Raw genomic sequence first — 12,754 nt, forward strand, 5'->3', positions numbered from 1 at the left:
TTTCTAACACATCACTGTCATCAGGGGCGGTTCAGTGTCAGAGTGGAGGAGCCAGGGATCAAACTAGTGACCCTCTGGTTAGTGGACAACCCGCTCTTCCTTTCCACTGCTCGAGTTAGCATGCTAACCAGCTAGCCAGGTCCTGTTCCACCATGTGGAGCTCAGTCTGACGTGTCCGTAAATCGCCCTCCTTTGAAATGTCGGCTCTTAATGAGACGTTAGCAGATGTCCAGATGTGGGTGCAGCAGCTGGATGCTGATTGGCTGTCGTCACTGAGCTGTGATTAAACACACAGATTAGAGAGTAAGAGTGTGTGTGTGTGTGTGTGTGTCTGTGTGTGTGTGTGTGGTCCTGCACGTCTGGATTTGTGAGGACTGCTCTTGAAAGGCTCCAGACCTGATGATTAATGTGTGTGTGTGTGTGTGTGTGTGTGTGTGTGTGTGTGTGTGTGTGTGTGTGTGTGTGTGTGGTGAAACAGAGGTTACTGTAGTTCAACTTGAACTGTTTATGGACGACAGCCTCAGAATGTTCAGCTGCTGTGAAACCACAGGAGGAAGAAAAGATCAAACTGTTCACTGTGACCTTTGACCTGCAGAGTGCTGTTTACACCAAAGGACAGTTTGTGGACAGTTGGAAACTTTGTGGACAGTTGGACATGATGTCTGTAGACAGTGGTCGTAGAGATTTGACCCGAACCTCAACCAGAATCTCTGCACCAACCTGACAGCACAGAGACACTGAGGTGCTTTCATTACTAATGTGAATGTTTTGTCCTCTGTGTGTCAGGTGGACATGTTCCGGTTCAGGATGACTTCCTCTCTGTTGTCCCTCCTCCTCATCATGTCTTTGGTGTCATCCATCGTGGCTGCCGCAGAACCTGCTGGCTGCAAAATCCGCATCACTGACAAAGGACTGGAGATGCGTGAGTACATTTTAATCCAGGTTATAACAACAAACTATATTTAAGATATAATCCAGATAAAACTATAATCTAGAAATAAACCACACTTGCACTTATCTGAGGATTAGTGGGTAGAGCAGAGTCCAGACGTCCCTTGTGGATCATAGTATCCTGATGGGTGGGTGGGTGTCTCTGGGAGCGCTCTGGACTGATTCTCCTGTCATTTATCTTATAGAGTTCTTATGTGTCACTCTGTCTCTACATGTCAGAAATCACTGCTCTCTCATGTGGTGTGCCTCAGGGTTCTGGCTTAGATCCTGTATTATTTGCGTTATAATTACTGCCATATTATTTACAGTTTTAAAGGGGTCTCGTAGCATCACCACATGGACGACGTTCTCATTCAAACCTGATGAGACTAACAAACTTGTAATTCAATTCAATTTTATTTGTATAGCACCAAATCATTATTGACATTATCTCAAGGCTCTTTACATAGAAGGTCAAGACCTTAACATTTATAGAGAAAGCAACAGATCCCACAATGAGCAGCTCTGACGACTGAGAGAGAGAAAACTGGGAGAAAGAACCAGACTTGAAACTATGCACAGCTGCCTGTTGCCATGAAGGACTGGATGGACATCTAGTGTTTACAGTTAGGAACAAATAAGACTGAGGTCCTTGTCATTGACCCGAGGGTTACTCACCATATCGGCTCCTTCCTCCAGCTGTATGGTCCAATCTCAGAAATCTTGGCAGTCAGTCTGTAAAACGTCTGCCCTGCACCGAAACCCTCAAAACATGAGCAGGGAAGTTTTTATTAAACTTCATTTAATGGACTCTGTAACAACTTAAAAAGGTTCTCACGGTGATTCCATCACATTTTATTTTGGGTTTAAAGATTTTTTCATGGTTATTTTGAACATTTCATATTTACATTTATGAGCATTTTATCCGCACCGGTCGCCATGTTGATTCTCTTCATCCGTTCGTGAAGGATTTGGAAGTGTCTGTCTCCCCCTTCGTTTTAAAGGGGTCCTGAATACACTGCACTACCCCTACATCCCTCAACCAAAGGTCACTGAAGTAGTAGTAGTATTATTACTAACTATGTTATATGTATATTATCAGTCATCAGTAGAACCAGTAACATTTGTTGTGTCTAGGAGCTATTTCATTAGTTTGATATATGATTATTTGTTATTTTTGCATTTATAGTTTTAGACACTAGGATTCACAGTGGTGCAGGTGTGTTAATGACGGGATGCACCAGGAAGGGACATGTTTTTTTCACCAGAGCACGAGGAGGAGCACATGTGTATCTTTGCTTTTGAACGGGAAAATAAATCTACCCAACCGTTAATTCAGCGAGGACAATGGACTTCTTTAATTACCTGAGTACGACTGAACTGGTGCCTCAGTGGCTTTTTGATACGTTTTTTTTTAACAGACGTTTTGTCTTTTCAGTGAAGTTTGAGACTCAGAAGTTTGTGGAAGAGGAGCTCAGTAACATCAGTATGCCGGAGATGAGGGGCAAAGAGGGACGGTTCCAGTACACCATCACTGAGTAAGAACCTGGAACGCTGCACCACCGCATGTGATGTTTGATCCAACCTTCATTAACACTGTTTGTGTGTCATCAGTGTGAAGATCACAGAGTTGAATCTGACTCATGCTGATCTACGATTCATCCCTGAAGTTGGTTTGTTGTTCGATGTTCAGAACTCATCGATCACATTGACTTTCCACCGACGGATCCTTTACTGGTTCTTGTGAGTTCTCCATCAGAACACTAAGTTTTCTAATGGATTCAGATTACATAGTTACAGATATACACAACACTGTGATTGCAGACTGATAGTTCTGCTCATTATTATATCTTGTTTATGAGTTAACGCAGTAATCCTCACTAACAACGTGTCTCAGCTACGACACAGGAAACATCAACGCTTCGGCCGAAGGAGTGAACATCAACACGGCTCTGAATCTGATCCGAGACGATGAAGGACGACTGAAGATCAATAACATCACCTGCGACGCCAGAATCTCCAAAATGAAAGCAAAGTTCAGCGGAACGCTCGGGTAAAACACTGATGTCGTTATTATTCACGAAACATCGTTTATACGTTTATAGGACCGGTGAAGAGATCAGTGACGAAACGTGTCGACAAGTTTTCACAGCTCGTTCCACTGATTCAGATGTTTTCACCTCGTCTGTCAACATCTAATGATGAAGAACGTTCAGTCATGTGATCATCCAGTGGACCAATCAGAAATCTGTCTGTCATCTTTTCTTTTTTCAGGAGAGTTTATGACTTCCTGGCAACTTTTCTGACGACAGGCATGCGCTTCATCCTCAATCAAAAGGTCTGTTACCTGTCTGTCTCTCTCTGTCCTGTCTGTCTCTCTCTGACCTGTCTGTCTCTCTCTGACCTGTCTGTCTCTCAGATTTGTCTCTCTCTCTCTGACCTGTCTGTCTCTCTCTGACCTGTCTGTCTCTCTCTGACCTGTCTGTCTCTCTCTGACCTGTCTGTCTCTCAGATTTGTCTCTCTCTCTCTGACCTGTCTGTCTCTCTCTGACCTGTCTGTCTCTCTCTGACCTGTCTGTCTCTCAGATTTGTCTCTCTCTCTCTGACCTGTCTGTCTCTCTCTGACCTGTCTGTCTCTCTCTGACCTGTCTGTCTCTCAGATCTGTCCGGCTCTGGATCATGCTGCTCTGGTTCAGGTTAACTCGATGTTGGAGACGATCCCTGTGAAGACGGAGGTTGATCGGTTTATTGGAATCGATTATTCTCTGATCGATGATCCCTTGGTGACGTCCAGGAGCCTCGACATGAACTTCAGGGTGAACTTGTGTTTCATCATATTGTTTATTGTTTATTTTATATGACGGTGTGACGTGAACATGGACATGTTTTGTCTTCAGGGGATGTTTTTCGAGCTGCGTGATCCGAATGACACTTTGGTGAACATCGCTGTTGACCCGGTCATCAGAGACTACGACCGGATGGTTTACCTCGCTCTCTCCGAGTTCTTCTTTGACAGCGGATTGTTCGCGTACTACAAAGCAGAAATCTTCCAGATGCACATAATCAATGAGAAGGTCACAAACACCACAGACCCTGAAAACCACCATAAATCATTGAACCCCGTCACCGTACACAGTTACGTTTTACAATTTCTCAGTGACCTTCAAGTTTGCCTGTCTTTCAGATGCCTAAAGATCTGGAGATGTTGTTGAGAACCACTTACTTTGGAGTCATCATGATGCAGGCGAGTGAACACAGGAGAGATAGGAACGATCCGAGAGCATGAAAAGTTTGAGGTCTCCAGAGGAAACCCCAGCTGTTTATTAATGATTCATATGAAGATAAGATAAGAAGCTTTTAACGAAATTTTGTTTGGTAGCATCTCTTGTGTTGTAGCAGCTACAATGGTGGAATAAAAGGGATTATTCTGTGTAGAACCGCTCCTCTTTGATGTTTTCCTCATGTGTTCTGTGTAGAACCGCTCCTCTTTGATGTTTTCCTCATGTGTTCTGTGTAGAACCGCTCCTCTTTGATGTTTTCCTCATGTGTTCTGTGTAGAACCGCTCCTCTTTGATGTTTTCCTCATGTGTTCTGTGTAGAACCCGGCTCTGATGGATGCTCCGATGTCGCTTCAACTCGCCGTCAACTCACCTCCGAAAACCACCATTAAGACGTCAGGAGCAACGGTTGACATGACGGCTATTGTGAAGGTGATGGTTCTGCCTCCAGGTCAGCCTCCGGTCCAACTCAGCAGCTTGACCATGGTACTACACACACACACACACACACAACCACACACACACACACACACACACACACACACACACAATCAGTTTATGTTTAACAGTTTTCTGCTTTTACAGCAAACAAAGTTTAACGCCAAGGTTTCTATGAAAGGAAAACGTCTGGCTGTTCACGCCGACCTCCGCAGGTACACACACACACACACACACAAACACATGCTGAGGCTTTTATTCTGAAACAGGATGTGTGTGTTATCACAGTTAAATTCTTTTATGTTTCAGGTTTAAACTCTTCTCTAATCAATCGGCTCTGGAGTCTCTGGCTGTAAGTTTAATACAAATACTTATCTATTTATTCTTTTTATATATTTACAAACAGTGAATACATCTGTCTGTCTGTCTGTCTCTCTCTGTCTGTCTGTCTCTCTGTCTGTCTGTCAGTTGATTCCTCTGCAGGCTCCTCTAAAGACCATGTTACAGATGTCTGTGGTTCCTTTAATCAACAGTAAGTAAATGATCCATCGATTGGAGACCATGAATCTAAAGTTACACTGAAAAACTAACTGTGTGTGTGTGTGTGTGTGTGTGTGTGTGTGTGTGTGTGTGTGTTCAGACTGGACAAAGCGAGGAGTTCAGATTCCTCTGGCTGATGGGATGGATTTCATCGAGGAGGTGGTTGAATATCACAATGTAAGTTCAACATGTGAACATATGAGAACATGACAAAGTTAGAACGATTAACTGAAACTGAAGCTCCTGGCTGGCTCTGCTGGCACGTGATTCGTCGATTTGACAAGTGATCAATAATAGCTGTTCCTAATAAAGTGATCGCTGTGTTCTTCAGGGTTTCATAGTGATCGGAGCGAATCTTCACTTCAGCAAAGGCCTGAGAGAAATGATCTCAGGAAGCAATGAGACGGAACCAGACGTCTAAAACACACACACACACACACACAGAGACACACACACACAAAGTATATTATTGTGTTGTTCAACTTCCCACTGTGGCTTGTGATGTAACCATGGCAACCATGTAAGCACATAAACAGCCAATAACCACCGGAGCTGATGTTTCTGAATGACATGTTCACCAGCAGGTGGGTCAGGTTAGTGTAACCAGTGTAAACTAGATGTAAACTGTAGTTAATGATATTTAGTTGTAATGATGTTAAACCAGTTAACTACTTTTCCAGAAGTAAACCAGTTTGAGTGACAGTCAAACTACTAGTTTGAGTTAAACATGTTGCATCATCACACAACTTTGTTCTTTTAAGAAAACCTTTGTGATCATTACCTGTGAATATATACTGTTACCATGGCAACACACTTGCATTACAGGATAACCTGGTGAGTTGGCAGGAGCAAAAGTTTTTTATTTAAATACTGAAATGTCTTCAAAGTGTCAAAATGATCGAATTGATTAAATGATTAAAATCAGACTGAGTGTTTCAACAGGCTGTCTTTCCAGTGTTAATGTGAAGAAATACAAATAAAGTTTATTTGATGGAAAGCCACAGAGCAATGTGGTAGTATTTAACTTAAGATAAATAAAATCAATGTATAAGTAAACAATAAAATGTATATTCAGTATATTTACATGATTTTATAAGAACATGATTAATATTAACTGTCATCAAAATCAAAATAACTTTATTGCTCTGAACACATGACGATTGATCAGTTTGTCAGATTTTATTCTTGTGAGAAAAAATTCAGCATCAAATTTTACTCATTTTACTTCATGAAAACATTTTAAACAGTCAGTCCCTGATAACTGTCATTTCATCAGCAGCTTGTTATTGGTTCATTATCAAACAATATCAGTGAATATGTAAATGAATATTAATTATCAACCAATCACTAATATCGAATAACTAATAGTTATCTCTCAGTTAAGCTCAGGAAAATATCAGTTAGTGATCAACTTATTGATCATTTATGTAAACAAACGTTTCTGATTAATTAACTGACGCTTATTTGAATATTAAATATTGATTCTGAAACAAATCATCACTTCATTCAAAATAAAGTTTTTCTAAGTTAACCACAGTTTCAGTTTAAAGGTTTTAACTCGTCTTCGAAGTGTTCACGGATGCTGTCGTAACCATGGAAACCACACTTTCTGCCAGCCACTCTGCAGCCGAAGGTCAGAGCGTCCTGCAAACTGCCCCCTACAGACAGAAAATATAATGAGTTAAACAATAACTTCAATAAAAATCCAGATGTTTAGAAAAAATAACCAAACGGAAAAGGAAAAAAAAACCTCTGATCAGGGATCAGTCTGAGGTCAAAGGTTAGATAACTCTGAGAAAGTTCAGGATTCATGTGAACTGATCTGAGACCAATGAAAACAGAACAACAATAACTATCTCAGTTGGTCCTTTTTATCGTCCAACCATTGGACAGTTGTATCTTTCAACCATTGGACAGTTGTATCGTCAAACCATTGGACGATTTTATCGTCCAACCATTGGACGATTTTATCGTCCAACCATTGGACAGTTGTATCATCCAACCATTGGACAGTTGTATCGTCCAACCATTGGACAGTTGTATCGTCCAACCATTGGACAGTTGTATCATCCAACCATTGGACAGTTGTATCGTCCAACCATTGGACAGTTGTATTGTCCAATGTATCGTCCAACCATTGGACAGTTGTATTGTCCAATGTATCGTCCAACCATTGGACAGTTGTATTGTCCAATGTATCGTCCAACCATTGGACAGTTGTATGTTTCAACCATTGAACAGTTGTATCGTCCAACCATTGGACGATTTTATCGTCCAACCATTGGACAGTTGTATCGTCCTAACATTGGACAGTTGTATGTTTCAACCATTGGACAGTTGTATGTTTCAACCATTGGACAGTTGTATCGTCCTTACATTGGACAGTTGTATCGTCAAACCATTGGACGATTTTATCGTCCAACCATTGGACAGTTGTATCGTCCTAACATTGGACAGTTGTATCGTCCTAACATTGGACAGTTGTATCTTTCAACCATTGGACAGTTGTATCGTCCAACCATTGGACAGTTGTATCATCCAACCATTGGACAGTTGTATCTTTCAACCATTGGACAGTTGTATCGTCCTAACATTGGACAGTTGTATCGTCCTAACATTGGACAGTTGTATATTTCAACCATTGGACAGTTGTATGTTTCAACCATTGGACAGTTGTATGTTTCAACCATTGGACAGTTGTATGTTTCAACCATTGGACAGTTGTATGTTTCAACCATTGGACAGTTGTATGTTTCAACCATTGGACAGTTGTATCGTCCTAACATTGGACAGTTGTATCGTCCTAACATTGGACAGTTGTATGTTTCAACCATTGGACAGTTGTATGTTTCAACCATTGGACAGTTGTATGTTTCAACCATTGGACAGTTGTATGTTTCAACCATTGGACAGTTGTATGTTTCAACCATTGGACAGTTGTATGTTTCAACCATTGGACAGTTGTATCGTCCTACCATTGGACAGCGTGTAGATGACGGCGGCGTTGAACGTGTCTCCAGCTCCGAGAGTGTCGACCAGAGTTTCAGGAGGAAACGAATCAGAGTGAATGATGACATCATCAGGACCCAAAGCATCTGCTCCTTTTTCTGCCCAGGCACAGATTAGGACAGCCCTGAGAGACAGACGGGTCAGAGCGAGATAGGACAGGTCAGGGAAAGACAGACGGGTCAACTGCACTCACCCCGCTTTGACTCGACTGTAGAATCCTCTCACAGCAGCTTCTGCCGACTCAAAGCCAAAGTGACGAGCGACGTCTTTACTGACAAACACCTGTCGACAGTCAAACCCTGAGTCCTGATCTTTATCATGTTAATCACATGTTAATGTTTTATTTGAATCATACTGAAACCTGTTGTCATAAAGGCGCTCACCACGTCCCCGAGAGGAAACAGCTGGTACAGCGGCTCTCTGGTCTTCTCTATCTCCACGGAGACAGTGATCCTCTGATGCTGCGGTAACGTGCTGTTGTACTTCGCTACCCTCTCGATCATCTTCACCTGCTCTTCAGCATTTCGACCCTGCAGACGATTAATAAATCAAGAGTTTGACAAATACAACGTCAATATTTCTCTCTGTAATAAAGTCCTAAAATGATTATGCATACGTTTTTCAAAGTTCCTTTAAGAAACATTTGCACATGTTGAAATAATTCATCTTGGACAGGTTAAACTAATATTAAAAAGTCTGGTCAGTGTGGGAGGGTCATTGATCAGTAAATCATTATCTTCTGATTAAGTTCATTTTCCGTCTTTATTTCGTCGTGGTCATGGGTTCAGTGGGTTCAGGTGAGTTTGTCGTCTTCGTGTTCTCACCTCCCAGTGAATCCACTTGAACTGATCGAGCTCAACTTTGGAAAAATCTGCTGCTGTGACATCAGGAAGGTTCCTGACAGGAAGTGACATCATAGATTATTTTTGTCATCAATAAACACAAGAGAATCATAAACATTATTGAATCAAAAGGTTTCAGATCTTAAATTAAACCTGATTAAATAATTGGTTAGTTTCTGTGATCTGAATAAGAAATGATTGGTCAGACGACGAGGAATCGATTCATGAACTTTGAGGAGTAGATTCTGTTTATGGATCCAAATATAAAATCAAGTCAGTTTTTATTATATGAAACCAAATAAGATGTTTTATTAGTCACTTCATACAGAGCAGGTTTTATTATTGACGGACGCAACAATTTCCATCGTCTTCATCATATTTATCATGACCACCACTATATACTCTCTATATATATATAGATATATATATCTATATATATATATCTCAGAGAAATTTACTTCATCAATTAAGACCAATAAAACCACAGCAGAGACTCAAACTGACAGAAAATAAACAGATACGTTTCTCAAAGTTTCTCAAACTGAAAATTTGATAAACTTTCCATGTTTCACTGAATCCCTCAGGGTCCGACTTCACTGTTAGCTTAGCTTAGCATAGAGATAGAAAATAACACATTAGTCTGGTTCATTTACCCAAACGTACACAGGCTCTGCTTCCAGTGTTTATGCTAAGCTAAGCTGACCATATGTGAATATAAGAAAACAGACTGATATGTTTGTGTCTATCATTCTATCGGCCGCTCGGTCTGATGGAACCTGATGCTGACTGCGGTGGATCAGTTCAGGATCAGGGCGAGTCGCTCTGCAGTGGCTTGTGTGACCACATGTGATTAGACCAGATTCAGGATCAGGAGTTTGTGCTTCCTGCAGTCGTGTCAGACAGTGTTCACTAAACACCTCAGAGGGTTGGTTTTGTCAAACTAATGAAAAATAGCAGCTGACAGTGAATTAAAATGTAATCAGATTACTCCTATTACTGTCGTTATTATTATTGATCAAAGTGAGATGCTTCACCCGTCAACACGAAGTAGACCTCTCACACACGCTTAGGATTTTATTCTAAGATTTAATTTAGATTGAATTCTTTTTATGTTACTGTAATTTATTTTATTTTTCTAAAGCTGGTACACTTCCTACCAAAGTGAATCGCCATGGTAACCAATGCTGGATGTCTAACCTGGACAGGTTCACTGACCAATCAGAATAGCGTAAACCAGCGTCATCATCGACACGATCCTGAGAGACAGAAACAGTTGTGATGTTTCTCAGCTCCGTTAAACATGATCCTGATGTCACGTCTGTTCCTGTCGTTCATATAAATCAAGCTGTTAGATTTGATTCATGATCCACAAATAACTTAGATAAAGATACAATCTTTATTAAAAGTTAGTTGAAAGAATTGTTGAACTTTTATTCAGCATAATTTATTTAATAAAGGAGAGTGGACACACCATCTATCTCCATGGTAACAAAGTCTGACTGACAGAGAGGTGTTTAGTAAACGCTGTGCGATGCTAACTGGTCGTCAAGACGTCTTACATGTCGGAGAGAACAACGGTTCGAGATCCAGTCGATGGACAAACCACACAACAGGCACACGGAGTTTGACCTTTGACCTGCCAGATCACAGCCGACACGTCGATCGCACGGTGCGTGAAATCAGCCACGATGAAACTGAACCAGAGACAGGAAACACATCAGCTCTGTCCTTCAAAATAAAACCACACATACGCACAGGGAGCTGTGCTCTGATTGGTGGAACAGGAGTGGGGCGGAGCATCTCCATGACAATGATGATGTTCCTGAAACATAAGCCATTAGTTACAGACACACCTGTTCATGTGCAGGATGGTGCGACTTCCTGTCCTGATGTTGCTGATGACCATCGAGGCTGGAAGGACACACTGAGCATGCTCAGACATCAGAGACACGTCAATGTGGAGTTTCTGAAAATCCTCCAAAATAAAACTACACACAGGAAACTCCTTAATCTCCTCTGTCCTCCAAAGTCAAACTACAAACACGGTTTCCTTACCCGCACTTTACACTGACTCTTCCTCATGGAGGAGACGTGAGATTAGAAACGACAAAACATGAAAAGATGAGTAGGAGAAGAAACAAGAAGACAAGAGAAGAGGAGAGAAGAAAAGAGAAGAGGAGAGAAGAAACAAGAAGACAAGAGAAGAGGAGAGAAGACAAGAGAAGAAACAAGAAGACAAGAGAAGAGGAGAGAAGAAAAGAGGAGAGGAGAGAAGGAAGCCGAGGATTCATAGACCCTGACAAACGTGACGGTGTTGATGTTTTGTCATCATTAGTGAAACATGAACAGTGACAGAGTGATGGCTGCACATGTTGATCCCATGGATGCTCACTCACTCGGCCACAGGTCCAGCAGACAGTGAACCCATGAAGCTGCAGGAAGCTCCGAGTGACGACAACACCGTGCAGGAGTTGGAGGCGTTACCTCCTCGCTGCCAACGCTGCGACAAACACCTGCGACGACACACACCGATGACATCACTGCATCAATAGTCATATTAATAATAATAATAATAATAATACATATAATTTATAACATTAATAATAAATATCAGTGTGTGTTAGCATTAGCTTGCTAACCTGCTGTCAGTGTTAGCCTCAGTGTGTGTGTGTTAGCATTAGCTTGCTAACCTGCTGTCAGTGTTAGCCTCAGTGTGTGTGTGTGTGTTAGCATTAGTTTGCTAACCTGCTGTCAGTGTTAGCATTAGTTTGCTAACCTGCTGTCAGTGTTAGCCTCAGTGTGTGTGTGTTAGCATTAGCTTGCTAACCTGCTGTCAGTGTTAGCCTCAGTGTGTGTGTGTGTGTGTTAGCATTAGTTTGCTAACCTGCTGTCAGTGTTAGCCTCAGTGTGTGTGTGTGTTAGCATTAGCTTGCTAACCTGCTGTCAGTGTTAGCCTCAGTGTGTGTGTGTTAGCATTAGCTTGCTAACCTGCTGTCAGTGTTAGCCTCAGTGTGTGTGTGTGTGTTAGCATTAGTTTGCTAACCTGCTGTCAGTGTTAGCATTAGTTTGCTAACCTGCTGTCAGTGTTAGCCTCAGTGTGTGTGTGTGTTAGCATTAGCTTGCTAACCTGCTGTCAGTGTTAGCCTCAGTGTGTGTGTGTGTTAGCATTAGCTTGCTAACCTGCTGTCAGTGTCTTCTTCAGGGTATTTTTCGACCACATTGATGATGTCGAGACAAACGAGTCCAACACAAAGAATCTTCTTCTTCTGGTTCTCCATGTTGATACACTCACACACACACACACACACACACACACTCAGCTGGACTCTGGACACTCACACACACACTCACACACACACACACACACACACACTAAGCTGGACTCTGGACTCTCTCTCTCTCTCTCACACACACACACACACACACACACACACTAAGCTGGACTCTGGACTCTCTCTCTCTCACACACACACACACACACACACACACACACACACACACACACACACACACACACACACACACACACTGCTCAGTATTTGTTGTGTAGCGGCTCCTTTAAGAAAGGGCCAGTGCTTCCGTGTGTAAGAGAGTGAGTGGTGAAGCCAGAGAGAGAGAGAGATATCTAATACATAGTTTTATATAATTTTATTATTTTAACGCTTTGGCAATATTGTAATACACAGTCATGCCAATAAAGCTTATTGAATTGATATC

At 41.8% G+C, this 12,754-nt stretch overlaps 2 protein-coding genes across 9 annotated transcripts in view; one reads left to right on the forward strand and one right to left on the reverse strand.

Annotated features, from left to right (window-relative positions):
- The window catches only part of pltp (phospholipid transfer protein), a 7,612-nt gene extending 1,500 nt beyond the window's left edge, over nucleotides 1-6,112 (forward strand). For all 3 annotated transcript variants that reach the window (XM_069515157.1, XM_069515147.1, XM_069515161.1), the window contains 14 exons: nucleotides 787-922; nucleotides 2,369-2,468; nucleotides 2,545-2,673; nucleotides 2,828-2,983; nucleotides 3,205-3,268; nucleotides 3,591-3,746; nucleotides 3,828-4,004; nucleotides 4,115-4,174; nucleotides 4,530-4,694; nucleotides 4,794-4,861; nucleotides 4,956-4,998; nucleotides 5,115-5,178; nucleotides 5,287-5,363; nucleotides 5,518-6,112. In XM_069515157.1, coding sequence (XP_069371258.1) covers nucleotides 793-922; nucleotides 2,369-2,468; nucleotides 2,545-2,673; nucleotides 2,828-2,983; nucleotides 3,205-3,268; nucleotides 3,591-3,746; nucleotides 3,828-4,004; nucleotides 4,115-4,174; nucleotides 4,530-4,694; nucleotides 4,794-4,861; nucleotides 4,956-4,998; nucleotides 5,115-5,178; nucleotides 5,287-5,363; nucleotides 5,518-5,607 — 1,479 coding nt within the window. In that variant the 5' untranslated portion in view covers nucleotides 787-792 and the 3' untranslated portion in view covers nucleotides 5,608-6,112. The remainder of the gene's footprint in view (nucleotides 1-786; nucleotides 923-2,368; nucleotides 2,469-2,544; nucleotides 2,674-2,827; nucleotides 2,984-3,204; nucleotides 3,269-3,590; nucleotides 3,747-3,827; nucleotides 4,005-4,114; nucleotides 4,175-4,529; nucleotides 4,695-4,793; nucleotides 4,862-4,955; nucleotides 4,999-5,114; nucleotides 5,179-5,286; nucleotides 5,364-5,517) is intronic.
- Nucleotides 6,113-6,350: 238 nt separating this feature from the next.
- Nucleotides 6,351-12,617, reverse strand: khk (ketohexokinase). Of its 6 annotated transcripts, XM_069515169.1 has the most exons (10): nucleotides 12,457-12,535; nucleotides 12,218-12,385; nucleotides 11,434-11,550; nucleotides 10,891-11,025; nucleotides 10,597-10,731; nucleotides 9,020-9,092; nucleotides 8,579-8,725; nucleotides 8,389-8,477; nucleotides 8,162-8,319; nucleotides 6,351-6,844 (listed from the first exon to the last, which is right to left on the reverse strand). In XM_069515169.1, exons 2-10 carry the CDS (start codon nucleotides 12,313-12,315, stop codon nucleotides 6,726-6,728), a joined length of 1,071 nt encoding a protein of 356 aa, XP_069371270.1. In that variant the 5' UTR covers nucleotides 12,316-12,385; nucleotides 12,457-12,535; the 3' UTR covers nucleotides 6,351-6,725. The 6 variants fall into 6 exon arrangements, with proteins under 6 accessions (XP_069371270.1, XP_069371266.1, XP_069371279.1 ...); XM_069515165.1 differs by having other exon boundaries at nucleotides 12,218-12,611; XM_069515178.1 differs by having other exon boundaries at nucleotides 10,891-10,948; nucleotides 12,218-12,532.
- Nucleotides 12,618-12,754: the final 137 nt, after the last annotated feature.

Source organism: Paralichthys olivaceus, chromosome 2 (assembly GCF_024713975.1).
Source record: "Paralichthys olivaceus isolate ysfri-2021 chromosome 2, ASM2471397v2, whole genome shotgun sequence".
Classification (NCBI taxonomy): Eukaryota; Metazoa; Chordata; class Actinopteri; order Pleuronectiformes; family Paralichthyidae; genus Paralichthys; species Paralichthys olivaceus.